Source organism: Sapajus apella, unplaced genomic scaffold (assembly GCF_009761245.1).
Source record: "Sapajus apella isolate SASKATOON/1434 unplaced genomic scaffold, GSC_monkey_1.0 scaffold25, whole genome shotgun sequence".
NCBI classification, from domain to species: domain Eukaryota; kingdom Metazoa; phylum Chordata; class Mammalia; order Primates; family Cebidae; genus Sapajus; species Sapajus apella.
The window spans coordinates 15,323,631-15,342,359 of NW_022436965.1; the positions used below are offsets into that span (position 1 = coordinate 15,323,631).

General features: G+C 47.6%; 1 protein-coding gene across 1 annotated transcript in view; it reads right to left on the minus strand.

The window, feature by feature from the left end:
* Positions 1-15,391, minus strand: part of TNN (tenascin N) — a 63,798-nt gene extending 48,407 nt beyond the window's left edge. Inside the window, exons 1-5 of the mRNA XM_032291117.1 lie at positions 15,251-15,391; positions 4,959-5,399; positions 3,115-3,489; positions 2,426-2,689; positions 540-725 (exon numbers count right to left, since the gene is read on the minus strand). Coding sequence (XP_032147008.1) covers positions 540-725; positions 2,426-2,689; positions 3,115-3,489; positions 4,959-5,364 — 1,231 coding nt within the window. The 5' untranslated portion in view covers positions 5,365-5,399; positions 15,251-15,391. The remainder of the gene's footprint in view (positions 1-539; positions 726-2,425; positions 2,690-3,114; positions 3,490-4,958; positions 5,400-15,250) is intronic.
* Positions 15,392-18,729: the final 3,338 nt, after the last annotated feature.

The following is an 18,729-nucleotide window of genomic DNA, read 5'->3' on the forward strand; positions in this document are numbered from 1 at the left end:
CTCTCTCTCTCTGCCTCCCTCTCTCTCTGCCTCCCTGTCTCTCTCTGCCTTTCCCTCTCCCCTCCTGCCCCCCACACCCAAATATACAAGTTCTTCCAAAAGGAGTATCTATACACCATCAAATCCATTCTGAGACAAGGATGGGGTCTTCATGAGAGTTTGCTGACTTGAGGAACATCTCACAAATATAATCTGTTAAGAGGTTCTCTGAGACGGAGCTCTGGAATGCTGGGGCAGAGTCTACAGGCCTCCCAGGTGGGCTCACGTCTGGGAGATTCAAGGATCAGGTTCAAGTGTGATCCCCAAGGCCCCTGGACTCTGTGCACACTTGAGCAGTGCAGATGCTGGTGCCCTATGCACACACTGTCCCCACCACGGCACCCAGAGCACACACTGTCCCCACCACGGCACCCAGAGCACACGCTGTCCCCACCACGGCACCCAGAGCACACGCTGTCCCCACCACGGCACCCAGAGCACACGCTGTCCCCACCACGGCACCCACAGCAAACATCTCACATCCCAGTGATGGCTCTTACCAGTGATGTCATATCGACTCTTGGGGTCGCTGCTCTTGGGCACAGTGACCTCAGCCACCTCCTGCCCCGTCACGGGCCCGTATTGCAGCTTGTAGTAGTCCACCTCGGTCGAGGGGTTTTCCCACTCCACGTCGAGGGAGTTCTCCGTCTCATCTGTCACCCAGGCAGTGCCAAGCACAGCAAGGTCTAGGGCAGGGGTGAGAGGGGGACAGGAAGCAGTGAAGAGCAGAGTTTCTGAGGTTCTGGGACAGGCTGTGGGTTATCAAGTCAGCTCCCTTTCTTGATGTCTCAAGAGCTGGCTTCAGCCTCAGGTCACAGTTCCCAGCAGGTGTCTGTGAGCTACTGAAGTAATAAGCTGCCAGTTTTCACATAGTCCATGCGCAGACTGTCTTTCAGGAAAGCCTCCGCCTCCCCATCCCATCAGAGGCCATGCGGCCTCCCTGTCCACACTGACTTTGGTCAAGCCCAGACTGTACCTCTCAGGCCAGCCACCCAAACCACTCGGGCCGGAGCTCAGACAGCTGCAGCCTGTACTGGGAGGCTTTGAACACTGTTATCTGTACCAGAGGCAGTCACAGATTACTGAGACACCCCCATGGTCTCACATGGTGTGCAGTCACCCACGCTAGAACAATCAAGACACCCAAGTTGTTCAACTACAGGGGTGCTCCTGGGGGTCATTAGCCTGAGGGCAGACGAAGGCAATCACAAATGGGGCACTCATGATGGCCAAGTCTCTCGCAGCCCTTTCCAGCACGGACCCATCCCTACCTCCACCCTATTCCCACCACCAAAAAGGACAGGCAGCTTGATGTCTCTGCAAAGACAACTGCATGCCAAAGTCGAATCCATCTGGATCTTCCTAGATCTTTCCCTAGAAAGGGCAGGATGGAGGCAGTGAATTTTTATCGCACCTAGAACAGCCTTTGACAGAGGGTAGGTGCTCAATAAAAATGTACTGCATGAAGGAATGATTCAACCAACTACGCTTTTCCAAATCTTTGAAGATCTAACTGGCTTTAAGAATTTTCATGAGAAAACAAGAATGTTTAAAGAGTAAGCAGCGATGCTTATCCTTCTAAATATTTTGGTGCACAGGAGACTCTGTTTCTCCAGATCAAGCCTCCACCATCCTCCATCTTGTTCTGCATCCCGGACTGTGATCTCTGTGAATTGAGCCAGCCAGTTTCCCTGACCCTCTGGCTTCTAGGTTCAGCTAGCAGGAATCACCAGCAGATCAGAAGGCAGGACAGAGAATTCTGTGGAGACACGGTGGACTGCCTGCCTCCCTTTACCAAAACACCCCCACCAGACAGCTCTTTTCTACAGCTCTCTCTGGGTCCAAGTACCAAAGTCCATGTTTTGCCCCTCCAGGCAGGAGTGTATCCTCACTGATGCGGGTCTTAGGGTTTCACCATCCAACCCCTACCCACACCTTTCTGAACAGCCTGTTAAACTTTTTCAATTACCCCATTTGTGTCCTCTTTTTCCCACTGAGATGAATCTGACACAGGTGGCTTCCATAGCCTCTTACCCATTACTTATTTGAACTTTCTTAATGGCCTTGGGGGTTCAGTGAGGGACTGGGGTTGCAGGTTTACCCTTTGACTGCTTATGAGAGGGTGCAGACCCTACTAATCTCAGGGATGGGGGGACCCATGAGCCCCCATGTAGCAGGCCTTCACTGGCTTAAAGGACCCAGTAATCAGAGGGCAAAGGAAGAAGAGAGAGAACTGGAACTCTTCAGAACCTAGGACTGTGGCAGCTGTGTTTTTCAGACCCCAAATCAAAGCAACTGCCTGACAGATATTTATGGGAATAGTGAAATAAAACATTTGGAATGGGGCCTCTCCTGGGAACTCTGGGGCATCGGGTGGCTTCCTCACCTGTGGTGGCAAGTAGATGCTGTGGGCTGCTAGAAACTTCTTTCTTGACGTTACGCAGGGTGACTATGTACTTGGTTCCAGGCCGCAAATTGAGAATCTCGTAGCTGTGCTGCTCCTTGGGCACTTGGATCTGCTTCCCAGAGATCTCCTTCCCCAGGGGGTAGTAGCTGAGGAGGTAGTGGTCCACCTGGCTGGAGGGCTCCCAGCTCACCAACAGGGAATCCTCCGTGCTCTTGATCAGTTGCAGGCCCTGAGGGACGACCACTGCAGCCAGAACAGGAACAGGGCAGAGGGTGAGAGAGGGAGGCGATCCAGAGCCTTTGAGTATTCCCTGAGCACTATAAAGGTGGGTGTGCGGGACGCAGACCTGTGTAAGGCATCATTCCAGACGCCCAGAAGTTATCCCACAGACCCCTCACCACACACGTGCACACACAGCCAACCACCCGATCACCAGACCTCTGGTTTTCAAAGTCAGGCCCTCAAACCAGCATCTGCATCACCTGGGAACTTGTTAGAAATGCAAATGTTTAGGCCCCATCGCAGAATCAGAAGCTCTGGGGCTAGGGCTCAGCAATCTGGTGCAGGCTAAAGGAAGAGACCCCCAAAGAGGACAACGTGTCATTGACAGTTAAATGGTGCATTGGAAAGAAGAGTCCGGCGGCCCAAGGGCACACCCCCGCTCTCACCCTGGGCACAGTCCAGGCCCGAGAAGCCCTCCTCGCAGTAGCACTCGCCCGTGTCGCAGAAGCCGTGGCCGCTGCAGTCGCCGGGACAGCGCCGCTCGCTGCAGTCCTCCGACATGAAGTCCTCGTGGCACTGGCACAAGCCGCGCACGCACTGGCCGTGCCCGCTGCAGTTCTCAGGGCAGGCAGGATAGCCGCAGTCGGCGCCCACGTAGGGCTCGTGGCACACGCAGCGCCCGTCCACGCAGCGCCCGTGGCCGCTGCATGCCCCGGGGCAGGCCTGCTGCTCGCAGGCGGCGCCCTCCCAGCCCTCCTGGCAGTGGCAGCTGCAGCTCTCCAAGGAGAAGGTCCCGTGGCCGCTGCAGTGTCGCCTCAGATCTGGGAGGGAGAGAAAAAACAGTAGGCTGGGTTGAGGGGCTGTGTGTGGAGATCTCCAGAAATCGGCAGACCCTTAAGAGTGGGGCTGGTGATTTCTGGGTCTTGCACAGCTCTGTTTTGGAGGACCGCGGAGCTCTGCAAGGGAGAAAAGGTGTGTTGGCCCTTTCCAGGCCAGGCTCTCTAATCTGTGACATCTGCAAACATCTCCTTTCTCTGCCTGAAAAGGCTGCAGGGCCCACCCTTCTTCCCTTTCCCTTTCCATGTGAATTCCGCGGCTTCCTTCCCTTCTACACAGTGTTCATTATTTAGTGCCTTCCTATGGGGGGGCCTTAAGTGGTACCCTGGCCGGCTGACGCCGCAGAGCAGGACTCCTGGGGGAAAAGTGAGGTCCAGGCAGGTTGGAGTTGGCTGGAACTAGCAAGGCTGGGATCTTGTGAAATGAACCCAGACTGAAGCCTGGAAAAATGAAACTGCAGAAGCTACAAAATAGCCTAGTCTCAACTGTGGGTACTACGGAGAAGGGATTTAACCAGGCTCCCCTCTCTGACCCTACTCGGCAAGAGGCAGCTGGAGGGCAGACAGGTCAGTGCCGTCTCCACTCTGGCCCAGCTTCTGCTTCTCAGAACACCTTCTTCACTTCCTAAAAACACTTCCAAAGTGGGGGTTCCTCAGAGGCAAGTCCATGCTGCTTATCCATAGCAGCGTCCCTGGTGCCAAGTTCTGGATCTGGATCTGATGGTTAAGGTGCTCTTAACCATAGCAATTCCTTCAGGCGTGAAATCCCATGCCAAATACCATTTATTATCATTGCGTCAGCCTGGCCAGCATATGTTTAAAAGCGACAAGGGTTGGGTGGCGAGAGAACCTTCATTATTTATAAAATTAAATTGTAATTATTTTACAATTTACAATTACAATTGTAATTATTTAAAATAATGATAATTTGCTGACTTATAAATTCCACTAAGGGCCAGGAATCTTCTACACATTATCTCCAGTTCTCAGAACTATACTAGTTGATAGAATTATCCTTATTGGACAGTTGAAGAAACATAAGAGATTTGCCCAAAGTCACACAGCTAAAAGTGGTAGAACTGGGATTTGCAACCTCTCCTGTCTAGCTCCAAGGCCCTGTCTTTGCTGTGTAACCCATTGCTTCCTCTCTGAGTAGAGCTTAGATTCACAGGTTTGACAGCCCCTGGAAGCATTCCCATCTGGAAGCAATTGCCCAGGAGTCTAGACTCTCTGCAAAAGCAGCTGGTCCCTCCCTGCTCAGCTTCCAGATGCCCCTGAAGCTAGCACCAATGAATAAATGAATAAATAGCAGGGATGGGCCCGCTAGAGAAAACTCAGAGTGAAAAGTAGGAGCACACCAGACTCACAAAGTGCTCATGAGGCTAATGGAACCCCTGGCACATAACAGGTGCTCATCAAATGTTTGTCGAATGAATACCAAGTGGTGATCTCACCAGTAGCTCCCTGGCAGCAGCGCTGGGCACTACACTGTTTCTTCATCTCCATCATCTCTTCCTCCAGCTTCTTCACACGGGCCAGGAGGTCCTGGACACTGGTTGACAAGTCACAGTCCTTCTGTGGCGTCTGAAGGCGGATGTTGTGCCTGAAGATGATCTGTTCCTCCCTGGCCTCCCCCAGGGCCAAGAGTGAAGTCCCATTGTCACTGAGGGGCTGAGGGTCAGCCTCCACCTGAACCAGGGAAGACTTAGGCACATCAATCTTGTAGGTGTGGCTGACGGTGACCTGTTGCTCCTTGTTGCTGCAGCCGGGAAGCTCCGGAGTGGCCGGGGCGGAAGCCACCAAGAGCACAGAGCCAAGCAGAAGCCCCAAGGGGAAGCAGAACATCGCCTGGAGACTCATCCTTAGAAAGACGGGGAGCAGACCCTCCAGGGTGCCTGTATTCAGAAACATTGTAGAAGAAAGCCATGGAGATATAGTGAGGGAAGTTAGCCTTTTTTCCAGATTCTAAGAGCCCACAGGAATCCGAGAAACGAACAGAAAGAACTCATTCTATTTCTCCCAAGGATCCAACCAGATTACTTTCTGTTCCTGCCTCACAGATGGCATAGTCCTGCCTCCTGTCTTTGCTTGCTGTTCACACTGCCCAAGATGCCCTTCTCTTCACCTCTCATTCTAGGCTCACCTGCACTTATTAATAATAAGAAGAGCAGCTGTCTTGTGTTGACAGACTATTGTGTGCCATGCTTTGATCCCCGTAATCCTGGACCTTTACAGCAACGCTAATATCCTCCCTCTTAACAATATCAACAATAAGAGCTGCACATGGAGCACTTGCTATGTGACAGACACTATTCTAAATGTACTAAGTGTTTCACACTTACTAACTCATTCCATTCTCACAATTCTTTGTGGAATATACTATGATTACCCCAATTTATAGATAGGGAATCTGAGGCACTACTACTTTAAATGACTCGCCAACTGGCACCCAGCTCAGAGTGGCAGGATTTGAACCCAGGCAATCTGACCCCAGAGTCCATGCTCATCCCCACAGCACCACGCTGCTTTGCACAGATGACGAAACTGAGCAAGTTGTCCTGAGTCCCACAGCCAAGAAGGGAAGAACCTGTACTCAGACCCAAATCCACTGACTGCAGGGCCAGCATCCTGCTCACGACACCCACTTGTGAACCAGTAAAATATAAGAATTTCTAATAAAATCACCTGTTCCACCAAGTCCTCTCTGCTGCCCCCTGCCTCACCCAGCTGGAGACTAGCCTCGCTTCTGCTAAGCATTCAGAGAAATGGACCCGTCCCTCTCTGCTGGTCTCTTGAGCATTGACCTTGTGTTACAGTTACTCTTATATATGGCTTGTCTCCCCACTAGGCTGTGAGCCTCTTAAGGACAGCACCCTGGGTTGATTTACCTTGGCGCCCTCCTGTGGCAGGGGCACAGTCACGCATGCTGAGAGGTCTGGTCACTGTTTCTCAGTCAAGCCAGGCAACACAAGGTGGGGCAGGCGGTTAGGTTTTGCCTCCTCCCTCACCAGGAGGTAGTGTCTTCACCACTGTCAATGAGCAGAATGACTCCTCTCTCCAGCCATTTCCCCTGTGCCCGCAACCCCCATCTGGGATGGCCCAGTCTTTGCACACTAACAAGCTGAGGCAGGACGGACCACAAGAGACCTAGCTTTCAGCTCACATTTTGCTCACAAGAACCTCAGTCACAAGATGCATCCCAGTTGGGCTTACATCGCAGCAGTTATCTTGAAACTGATCTGCAGAGCTGTCTCTTGACAATGGGTTTCTGTAAGCAACCCAAGACCTGCAACGATTTATGCCAAAGTTTGAAGTCAGGAAACAGTCCTTTCCTGTGGTCTGTGTTTTCCTTGAGCCCAGGCTTTCCCTGCCCATGGTGAGAGGCAGTTGGGATATGATGGAAAGGCACCTCGGACAGGCCCTAGGACATGCAGGCCTAAGAGTGCGTCTCCTCCTGAGCCTCTCCACCTCCTCATCTGTAATGTGGGAATGACAGTGTGTCGCCCCTCTTGGATGTAGACAGCAGTGAGCATCATGTCTGGCACGTGATCAGGGCTCAGTCAACATATTGAGGTTTATTTTGTTTTCAGTCAACTACTGAATACGACTTCCTTTTCTTTCTCATCTTTTTTATTATAAAGAACAATGCCGGCCAAGCATGGTGGCTCATGCCTGTAATCTCAACACTTTGGGAGGCTGAGGTGGGTGGATCACTTGAAGCCAGGAGTTCAAGACCAGCCTGGCCAACATGGCAAAACCTCATCTCTACTAAAAACATAAAAATTAGCCACACACAGTGGCGCATGACTGGTATCCCAGCTACTTGGGAGGCTGAGGCAGGAGAATCACTTGAACCTGAGAGGTGGAGGCTGCAGTGAGCTGAGACTGCACCACTGCACTCCAGCCTGGGCAACAGAGAGAGAGAGACTCCATCTCAGATAATAATAATGCCTAGGTTGAAAGGCATCTTTCACCTATATTGATCAGAAAAGGAATAAATATTTCTAGCCAGTAAGCTAAATTCTAGTAATATGTAAAATGTTTAACTTTTAGTAGTCATCATTTATTTAGTGTCAGGAAGTAGAAGAAACAGGAGATGAGGAACCCTGGCAGAATAAAAGAAGAAGATTCACAATAGTATTATATGTTAAATGTTATTTATTGAGTTGCTGCTATGTACTAGGCATTGGCTGGTGCATTAGTCCTCGTAATTAATCCTCAGAGCTGTCAGGTAAGGTCAGTGTTCCTCTCCTCACTCAAAAGGTGAGGAAACCAGACCTGAGAGGTAAAGTCATTTGCTAGGGGTTGCCCAGCTAAGAAGTGGCAGAGCCAGGATTCAAACACAGACCCGTCTGATTGCAAGCCTATGCTTGCTCTGCACCAATATGGCATTCTGATACAAAGGACAAATGAGTGCAGTTAGATACATGTCCCTATGCAATGGTTTCATCCATTATACATGTACTCAAAGGATGTGCCACCACTGTGAACAAAACAGAATGGTACCGATGAAGAGTTTTCCTTCATGTTACTCCTTTGCCCTCCCACTCTTCGTGGCTCTTCCGATCACCAAAAACACGTATTGTTGATAGTAAGAGCTCACTTCTTCTGAGCACTAACTGCGTTTCAGGCACTGGTCTCAACACCTGGCAGACAGAATGGACTTGTCAGTGGACACTTCTTGTTGTCTTGGGAACTGAACCATGGGTAATAAGTGCCTGCACGTTTCTTTTTCTCTCTTTCTTTTTTTGGAGACAGGGCCCCGTTCTGCTGCCAGGCTGGAGTGCATTGGCGCAATCATGGCTCACTGCAGCCTCCACCTCCAGGGCTCCAGTGCTCCTCCCACCTCAGCCTCCTGAGTAGTCGGGACTACAGGTGCATGCCACCGTGCCTGGCTAATTGTTGTATTTTTTTTGTAGAGATGGAGTTTCACCATGTTGCCCAATCTAGTCTCGACCTCCTGGGCTCAAGTAATTTGCCCACCTCAGCTCCCTAAAGTGCTAGGATTGCAGGAATAAGCACATTTCAAAGAGAGTGTGCTGCTGAAGGTTTAGGGGGGCTGGGGGTGGGGTCAGGGTGAATGGAGGGTGAGTGGCAAGCAAAGAGACCAGTGCCTGATTCTAACCTGGAAGAATTCAAAGGCGGTAGCTTGGCTGGAACAGGCTGCATGGCAGAGAGAGGAAGGAGGCCACAGTGGGAGAGGCCAAGTTGATGACACAGAAACGAGGCACGTTGGAGCTGCCAAGAGGGCAGTTGAGGCCCCGAGCTGAATTGTAGATCCACGGCTCAGCAGGAGTATGCCGCCCCAGGGGACCACTACGGAGGACAGACCCAGTGGGTGGGAAGGAGAATATCTAAAGATCCCAAGGAAGCTCCCCACAAAGGAGGGGTGGCCCACACTGGGAACATCCACTGTAACAAGAGCATCCAATACCAGAGGGAACCACCACAGCCCCAGTTAAAAAAAAAATAAAAGTGCCCTTTCCCTTCCTTTCTAAACCCCACCTTGCCCCAGGGAGCAGCAACCTGGTGAAGCCAAAAGCACCCTGCATGTTGGGGAGAGAGAGCCATGCATACTGGGGAGAGAAGTGGAGGGAGGAAAGCACCAGACCTCTGCCCTCCGTCTTCTCTGCAGGTTCCAGCATCAGGCCTGAGCTGAGCAAGAAGAAAAGATGTGGCCTGGATGAGAGACTGAGGCTCGAAACTGAAATGGACTTCCATTCACAAAAGCAATTCTAAGACCAAAGTCCACCAGAAAAACTCTGGAATCTGCTTGAGATTTTTGTCAGAGGACTGGGGGAGTGGGAGAGCCAGGAATACGACTTGGAAGGCAGGTGTAGGATTAATGATATTTCTGCCAGGCACAGTAGCTCACGCCTGTAATCCCAGTATTTTGGGAGGCCAAGGCAGGTGGATCACAAAGTCAAGAGTTCAAGACCATCCTGGACAACATGGTGAAACCCGATCTCTACTAAAAATACAAAAATTAACAGGGCGTGGTGGCGCATGCCTGTAATCCCAGCTACTCAGGATGCTGAGGCAGGAGGATCACTTAAACTCAGGAGGTGGAGGTTACAGCAAGTCAAGATCATGCCACTGCACTCCAGCCTGGATGACAGAGCGAGACTCTGTCTCAAAAAAAGTGAATAAAATAAATAAATAATAATAAAAATGATATTTCACACAATGGCCACCCTTAGACATTCAGCCCAAAGATAAAAGTCACACACTCTTCTCCACTTGATCCCCAGGATAGGAACGGAGGCTCAGTGGCATTCAATGGCATTGAACACCGTGCCCTGATTATGCAATTGATGAGCCCACAGCCACAGATGCAACCCCAGGTGCACAGTGTCCAGCCATTAACCCTAGTGCACTTCTGCGATTCCCAGTAACAACACATATTGATCTCTGAAGCACCTACTGTGGTCATGACAGCATATGAATTTTCACTGTCCTAAATCTTCTTCCTGAGCAAAAATAGAGCTGAAAAAGCAGACTTCTCTGCCCATGCCTTCCATCCCAGCCCCCACTCCTAGCCTGAGACATAAATGGAGTGCAGATGGTTTTCTGAAGAAGTTCTCAACGAACAAAAAAAAAAAAAAAAAAAGCCATGGACTCTTGCCATAAACCACAGCTAGGCTGCCCAGAGCCCAGGTCTACAGTGTTTGTTTTTGTACCCTGGAATATGAGAAACCCCAGAAACCCCTGTTGGAGCCCTTGGTGTTGCCTGTCCTTCTGATTTGTAACAAGATGTCCTCACTAATTACTGTGTCTCAGATTCCACAAGTTGCGCTCAGATTTTCCTGGGTAGGATGATTGCTCGAAAGAAGATGAGAGCAAGGGAAATCCTCAACCTAACACTCTGTCAAGTGTAATGAGCAAGAAGAGAAGCCTGCTGGCTCTCCCTCCAACACGTGGCAGGGGAGAGACTCCATGTTTAACAGCAGAAGAGAAGGATGACTTCATCGACTCTTTCAGTATGCACAGCAAACCACAGGCTGAGCTCCGCGAGGGTGGGGAGCGGGCAGGGAGGGCAGCAGATTTTCCCAAGCAAAACGCAGGATGATGCATTTCCAAATAAGGAGGATTATTCTACTGAGGGGTATTTTCCCATGGAAAGTGGGATAAATTCTGCACAGATGCATGAAGTGAGGGGCATTTACACGCAGGAAATATGTATGCAGGAACCACAGGAAATCAGTTGTTCCCGAGAATCATTGTCTTACAGAGGCTAATCAGGTCTTTAATTCTGACTGCAGGAGGGGTGTTGGATGGTGTGGGAGGGTGGGAGGCAGAGATACAGTGAGACTCAGGAACAATGCTGCCTTGTATTGCTTTTACCAGAAAGGCTCTTTGAGGGGCACATGACTGATCATGGGCTGCATGGATGGTCCCCCTTACTTCTGCCTTCAGATGTTGCAAGGGCTCTAAGCTTCTGCTGTGTTCTCTCTCGGTATCTACATCTACCCCTGTGGCTTTCATTTCTAGCCAAATATTGACAGCCACCAAATCTGTATGCATGTTCCTCCCCCAGGCATCCCTTTGAGCTCAGAGATGACAGTGGCCGTGTCTGTGTTGATTCCCTCTGTATCCCCAGCCTCATAGCACAATCCTGCCAAGGTAATATTTTGTGAAGTAAATAGTAATAGCCACTGGATGTGTGTGTGTGTGTGTGTGTGTGTGTGTGTGTGTGTGTGTCTGTGCTTATTAGATAATGGACATTGTGACAAACGCCATAAAAATTATCCTCATTTAATCCTCAAAATCCTAGGAGTCAGTTGATATCATTCTTTGTGACAGGTGCTCAGAGAATTTAAGTAATTTGCCAAAGGACACACAGCTAGTAAGCAGTAGATCTGGAATCACACACCAGGTCTGTCCACTGCCCGTGTGTGTGTTCTTTCTCTCTCTGTTATATGTCCTGTTTTTTATTTTATACAAAATAAAATAAAAAAAACAAAACAAAAAACACCAAATGTCCTCCTTTCTGCCACATGTTTTTCAGAGAGGGTTTTTCCTAAAAATAAAAGGAATCCAAGGCATATTGGGTTTTCAGTTAAAAATTAATATATCAATAACTAAATCCTGTGCCTGTACTTCCTCTGAGTGGTGCCAAGGGTGATCCCTTGGGGACATGACTTGTGTTCCCCCACAGGGAGGTTAAGTCCCAGTCGCTTCTCACTAGAAGCTGGAGAATTCCCTTCCTAGGAAACACCAAAGTGTACAGAGACTTCTGTCTGCAGGGGCAGATGGTGACCAAGCCTTGGCCAAGGAAGGAGGATGGTCCCTGAATCCTGATGGTCCTCTTGGACCCCAGGGGTGGATGGTCTCTGTGTCACCTCATTTTCCCCAAAGAAGGATACACACCCTGGGTAATGGGAAAAAAATGCTACTTATACCAAAGAAGAGAGGTAGCCAATTTCTAGCCACTGTTACAGACCTTTATACTTAAATTCAGGGCTTTCTCTGGTTCCCTTATTATCTCATCCTGCCTCACCAGTTAACCACAAGGAAATGAAAGCACTGCTTTGGGTTTTAGAAAAAGTGTATCATCATGGATTTCCAGCAGAGTCACTGACGAAGATTTTCTATCCACAAATGACAGGGTAGATATCATTAAACTTTGAAGGAAAATGAGGGAGATGAGTAGCTAGGGATGCCTCAATGTCACAAGTGTCACTGGCAAACTTGTCACTCCTTCCTTAACTCTCTTGGGCATATTTTGCTAATGATCTACAGCTTGGGCCCTGGGTGACTCAGGGGTCTTCCCTGTACTCCCCAGCTAATTTGCTCCAGGACAGCAAGTTCTCAGCTGGCTGAGGAATCTACCCTGGCCCAACCCACCTTGAACTGGAGGCTCAGGAGACCGATTTCATCTCTGTATCTCTTTCTCCTTCAGAGAAGGAGTGCATGCAAGAGCATGGATGTACAAGGGAGGTCTGTCTCTCCTAGGTTAAACTCCAGTGCAAGCAAGTACATACAAAGTTTTTATTTCTAGTCTTTGTGACATTGAACTCTGTGCAAGCATTGCATACAGGATACAAGACAGCTAGGTGTGGACGAGAATGAAAGTTTGGCTTTATGTGATAGGGCTTAGTATGGTCACATTCTGGGCATCACTCTGTCCTCCCCATTCTCCCAGTTCTGTGGGACACCCAGGGAGTGCCCAGGAAGTCCTTGAAGGTGACTCCCACACCACCGTCCTGGAATCCTTTTCCTGGAGAGCTGCCCCATCAAGTCTGACCACCCACCTGAGACTAGAAAAGATCAAGAATGGGTCTCTGACCAGCCTCAGCTCTCAGTCACTTTTTCAGGGGTAGCCACAGGCTCGTTTTGTTTTGACAACTGCCTCTTAATCTGCCTTGCAAACACTCAAATGGGTGATCATCATGGTAGCTACCATTTTCTACGCATCTGTGCAAAGCACTTTAACATCTCCTCTTGAACATCAGGCGAAGATGTTCATTTACCCCCGGAGGATGAATTACTTTCTCATAGAAAGAACTTCCTTTAGCTTTTGTGGGACCAAGCTCATGCACAATAACAAGATAAAAAAGACACAGGACCTAAATTCAGGAGGCTTCCTCTCCCATATTCAGCCAAACAGCCAGTCCCCAGAATGGCTAAGTATTACTTTGTATACGATTAGCCCTAATCCCCATGGGTGTGAGGAGCATCAGATTAAAACAAAACAAAACAAACAAAAAACTCTGCAATTTCTTTCTTTAGTTAACACATAGTTTTTTATGTATTGAAGTAACTTTAAAGTTCTAGCCTTCTAGCAAGGAGGAGAGCATTTGCTAACTTCCAAGCATTTGCGCTGTTCTACCCACATTCGCTGGGTACAGATTCAAATGGTGACTGGGCAGCATCCGCAGTGAGTCCATCGTGGTGAAAGCAGCAAAGCCCCTGTCCATCTAGGGATCAGGCCTGAGATCTCAGCATCCTCAGCTCACAGACTGGTGACTCCAGATGCTGCTACAGGACCTAAACCATGATCTCATGTCTGTATTCAGATCCTACAGGAGCCAAGCCTCTGGAATGAGCAGTGAATGAACAAATTTTTCCACTGGGCTTGGGCACAATTTCCTCAGGCATCTTCTCAGAAACAGAGCTTGGCCTAGCCTACATTTCAAACCACAGGGCAGCACTGGACTGGAAAACTAGAAGCCACAGGATGGTTTGAAATCACTTGTTCTATTTTCCCTCCATCGGGAGTGAGCTGCAGCCCACAAACGTGGGGACATCGCAGGACTTAGAATATGAAAGAACGCCAGGTGCCTTCTTCCCCTCTCTCCAGGAAAATTGTTATCACTGTTGATACTGTATTTCTTCCTGTGTCCGACACTCACCTTGATTCTGAGTCTCCAACAAATGTCGGAATGTCAAGAGGCACTGATTCTTTCCATGCCAGCTACCAATATATAGCCCTGACCAGGCAAAGTATCACCTGATGCCTTGGTGAGTCCTCAGCTTTTCCAGGAACCACTGGATTTTAGGCACTGTGGCTAACCTGTGTCCAGATGTGGGTAGTTTATTACTCTCATGTTGGAGCTTGTTCTTCTTTTTTTTCTTTAATGCTTATATAAGCAACTCAGGTTTCATTCTTTTAAGTGAAACCCTGAAGCCCTGCCTGTTCTCATTCATTCTTTCTCTGTCCTTCCCCCAGATCTCTCCCAAGCACAAAAATTAATAAATAAGTAAAAAGTAAGACCTCCGGCCAGGCGCGGTGGCTCAAGCCTGTAATCCCAGCACTTTGGGAGGCTGAGGCAGGCAGATCACGAGGTCAAGAGATTGAGACCATCCTGGCCAACATGGTAAAACCCTGTCTCTACTAAAAATTTAAAAAATAAATAAAAAACATTAGCTGGGTGTGGGGGCATGCACCTGTAGTCCCAGCTACCCGGGAGGCTTGAATCTGGGAGGTGGGGGTTGCAGTGAGCCAAGATTGTGCCACTGCACTCCAGCCTGGCAACAGAGCATGACTCTGTCTAAAAAAAAAAAAAAAAACCCACAAGACCTCCAAAAACTAGTTTAACCACATCATTTTTTGAAATGCCTTGAAATGTTTTCTTTGAGGTATGGGGATTTGGAAAGAAGTTGTCATCTTAACAAATAATAATTAAAACCTTTAAAATTAAACGTCTGGATGTACTTCAAAGCTGTTCAAATACATTTGCAAACATCCCCTTAACTGATTCACACAAAATCCAGGAAAAGGGAAGTTATCACAGCTTCCTAACCATAACTAAATTAATCATAATTAAACAAATTATGTTTTAGGATTTAAATGAATAATGTTTAAAGTTCTGTTTTAGGATTTAAAAGAATAATGAAATATAACAGATACCAAACTATCCAATTAAAAGAGAGAGAGCTTTGATGTTGTAAAGAAGTTAAAAAAGAAAAACAGATGAGAAGAAACATCTTAAAGGAAACATTTTATACAAAATGTGTTACTCCGGGTAGAAACTGATACAACACGGACCACATCTGGCGGGGTAAGAAGATAACTACGCTTAGCCCTGTCTGGGATTGGGGTATAATACTAAGGACGGAGTACACAGGTCCTGGGGAGGTACTTCTCAATTCATTTTAACTCTTCATGGAGGTGATAGGAGACTACACTGCCCCGATTTTCGGGGTCGAGATCTGAGGCACCTGAGCCTCCAATTTTGATCTCGTCCACACTGGCCACGATCCTCCCTCCAGTAAGTAAAGCTTGGGCAGCTAGCACTCTTACCTGGAAGGCTGCAGGGTGCCTGTTCCAATGCTGCCGCTCCTGTCAGCTGGTCTCCTCCCACTGTAGATCGTCCCTGGTTCTCGACTCTCCTTGGCTTCCCTCCCTGGGTTTAAATCCTGTCTAGGCCAGAGGAGGAGCCAACAGAGACTCCTGCGTGTTTTCCTCCCTACCCAGCAGGGACTCCGTTAAAAGGTAATGAGCAATTCCTTCTCTTATTCTAACTTGGAAAGAAAAATATATATATTTCCTTCTTCTTTTTCACTTTGATTACACAGCAGCTAAAAATACTGGAGGCTATTTCCATTCAAGTGGATCCAGAATAAGGATATTAAAAGAGTTTGCCTGTCTCCTGGCCAGGAGCTGGGTCTCGGGGTTCAAAAGTGCATTTACAAACTTTCTTTCTCTTTTTCCTGTTTCAGGCTTTTAAAATGGGAAAAAGCCTTTAGCACAGAAAGAAATGAGCAGAGACCCTCAGAGACAGAAGCACTTCTGACTTCCCTCCTTCCTCCATCATCTCACGTTTGTGAGTAGCAGGAATAGCAGACTGGGGACATTCAGTCCCACAAGCCCACTCCGACCCTCACCCCATCCCAAATGCCTCCCACACACCAGCAGTACAAGAGCTCCAAAACCAGGGAAGAATAGTCACTCCCCTTTCTAGCTGCCCTTGCTCTTTTGTCTTCAGATGGACGGGCCTTCATCCTTCCTATGAACCAGAGCCATTTCAATAAGGCATGGGCTGACACCTGCCGCCCTTCCTTACACCCCCGTCCCTCTCCTGCTCTGCTGGAAGTAGATTCTGGAGTGCAGATCCACAACAAAATGAAGGACCCCATATGTTTCCAGTTCACGTGTGTCAGCATCAAATGCTGCTGGAGGGAAAGGAGAAGGAGAGAGAGGGGACCAAAGAGTGGCCCCAAGAAATTGGAGGTGGGGGGCAGAGGCAGGTTGCCCATATCTGAGGCTTGTGTCTGTTATTTGCAACTTTGACAACTTCTTTGTGGTTGAGCTTGCTTTACTATAAAATAGGAATAGTGTCTTATGGCTATTGTGAGGTTCAAATGAGTAGATGGGGTAAAGAACTTAGAGTAGTCCCAAGGACACCGTGAGGACTTAGTTAAGATTACCTGCTACTATCATTTTTTAATTCTCCTTATGTATCCCACTAAATCATATTTGATCCTCTTCCCCTCAATCCAGTTGGGTTTATAGTTCTCTGCCCTTCACTTACAACCACAAATTGTTCTGCTCTCTGCCCCTGGAATCTGGGCCAGCTATATACAGAGGTGACCATTGGAGTATAAACCAGGGTCACCAGAAAAATCCCCAACTCCCAAACATCTCTTTTCTCCCTTGGACTTTTTTCTCTGCTTCTTAAGAGGGAAAATCTCTCCTAGAGGATCCTAAGACTCTGTTGCACCTTCAAGTTGCTCTCCTTAATTTCATTTCACTAATTCTCCTCAAATGAGTGGTCTTCACCAACTCTCTCCATGGCTCCCTCTTCCATGCCCTCAATAGGAGTAACTAAACCAGTGCACCAAGCTCCTAAGAAGCCACCTTCCTCCAGCCTCTCCTTATTAACAGCCGGTATTAGTTAGTTGCAGAACATGGAGCTGTAACAAAGAGACCCTCCAATGCAGTGGCTTAACACCATAGGCGATTTCTCTCACATAACAGTCGAACACAGTGGCCCGGGGCTGGTGGGCAGTGTCGCCGTCCACAGCACACACCCGCCACTCTCTAGGGCCATCATTTCCCAGCCAATAGGAAGGGTAAAGGGATAAGGGCAGATGGAAATGCATGCTCATTCCTTACAAACACAAAAACAAAAACTTATTTTATAATTTTCTGCAAGTCAAACTCAGACTTCCAGAAAAATTGTAAAAATATTAAAAGATTCCCCATATACCCTTCACTCACATTCTTCAAGGTTAACATTTTATCATATTTGCTTTATCATTCATTCTCTCTTAATAGCATTCCCTGAAAACATTTGAGAGCAAATTAAAGATATGATTTATCTCTTTACCCCTTTATGTCTAAAAAACTTCAGTATGGAGTATTTCCCAACAAGGGCATATTCTTCCATAACCCTAATACAATGATCAAAATCAGGAATTGACACTGACATAATACTATTGTCTAATTTACAGACTATATTCAAATTCCATTGATTGTTTCTCTAATGTCCTTTATAGCAAAAGAAAAATAACTAATTGGCTCAGGATTCAATCCAGGATAATTAATTGCATTTAGTTGTCCTGCATTTAAAATTTTCTTATATTGAAATAGTTCTTCAGTCTTTATCTTTTATGACCTTGATATTTTTGAGGAGAAAACATCAGTTGTCTTAAAGAATGTCCTCCGTTTGCATTTGTGGTGTTTCTTTATGCGTAGATCTAGGCTGTGCATTTTCGGCAGGCAGCCACAGAAGTGGCATGTCTTTGATCCATCACATTGGGAGACACTTGGTAGCGGTCTGTCCCAATGTTGGTGACGTTACCTTGGCTCACTTGGCTAGGGTGATATCTTCCAGGTTTCTCCACAGTAAATATTTGTCCGCTTTTATTTAACAAGTATATTATGGGATGATTTTTTAAACCATGTAAATATTCTGCTTCTTTTTAAATTTTCACCCACTAGTTTTAACACCCATTGTTGACTCTTGCCCAAAACAATTATTAGTATGGTGGCCGCCAGATGGTGATTTTCCTTATCTCATCTTTCTTTTTATGTTTATTACATAGAATTCTATTACAAAAAAGAATTTTTCTTCCCCCACCTTTATTTTATTAATTGCTTTATTTATCTATATTCTAAGTGACTCATATTCTCTTTTTTATTCTATGGGTTATATTCCTGTACTATAATAATTTTGTTGCTCAAATTGCCCCAGATTTGGCCAGGGGAGCACTTCGGGCTGGTTCCTGTGTGTTTTTAACAGGCTCCTACCGTTCTTTGAGTGTTTCCTCACTTTCTGGCACAGCAAGGTATTCCAGACTCATCTTGCACTTCTCCCGCCCAGTCCTAGAAGCAACCGTTTCTGCAAGAAGCTTTATTTCTTTTTATTGGAGAATGATGCATGTTTTGGATAATCCTAGAAAAGGCACACATCACTTCTTCTGCATCCCATTGGCTAGAATTTAGCCAATGTGCACATACAGCTGCCGGAGAGGCTGGCGCAATGGTTGCGTTCAACTAAACCTCAGGAGCTCTGTGAGTAAAGAAAGGAAGAAAGAATAGGGTTCGATGGGCAGCTTGAAGTCTGCCACAGAGCCCACCCAATCACCCCAGCAAAATGTTCTCCCTGAATTCTAAAATCTAATCTTATCACATCCCTGCCCCAAATCCTCCAGAAACTCTTTTTTTTTTTTTTTTTTTTTTTACGCAGGTTCGCTTTTTTTTACCCGGCCGGGGGGGAATTGGGGGGGTCTGGGCCCACGCACACCACCCCCCCCCGGGTCAAGAGAAGCTGCGGC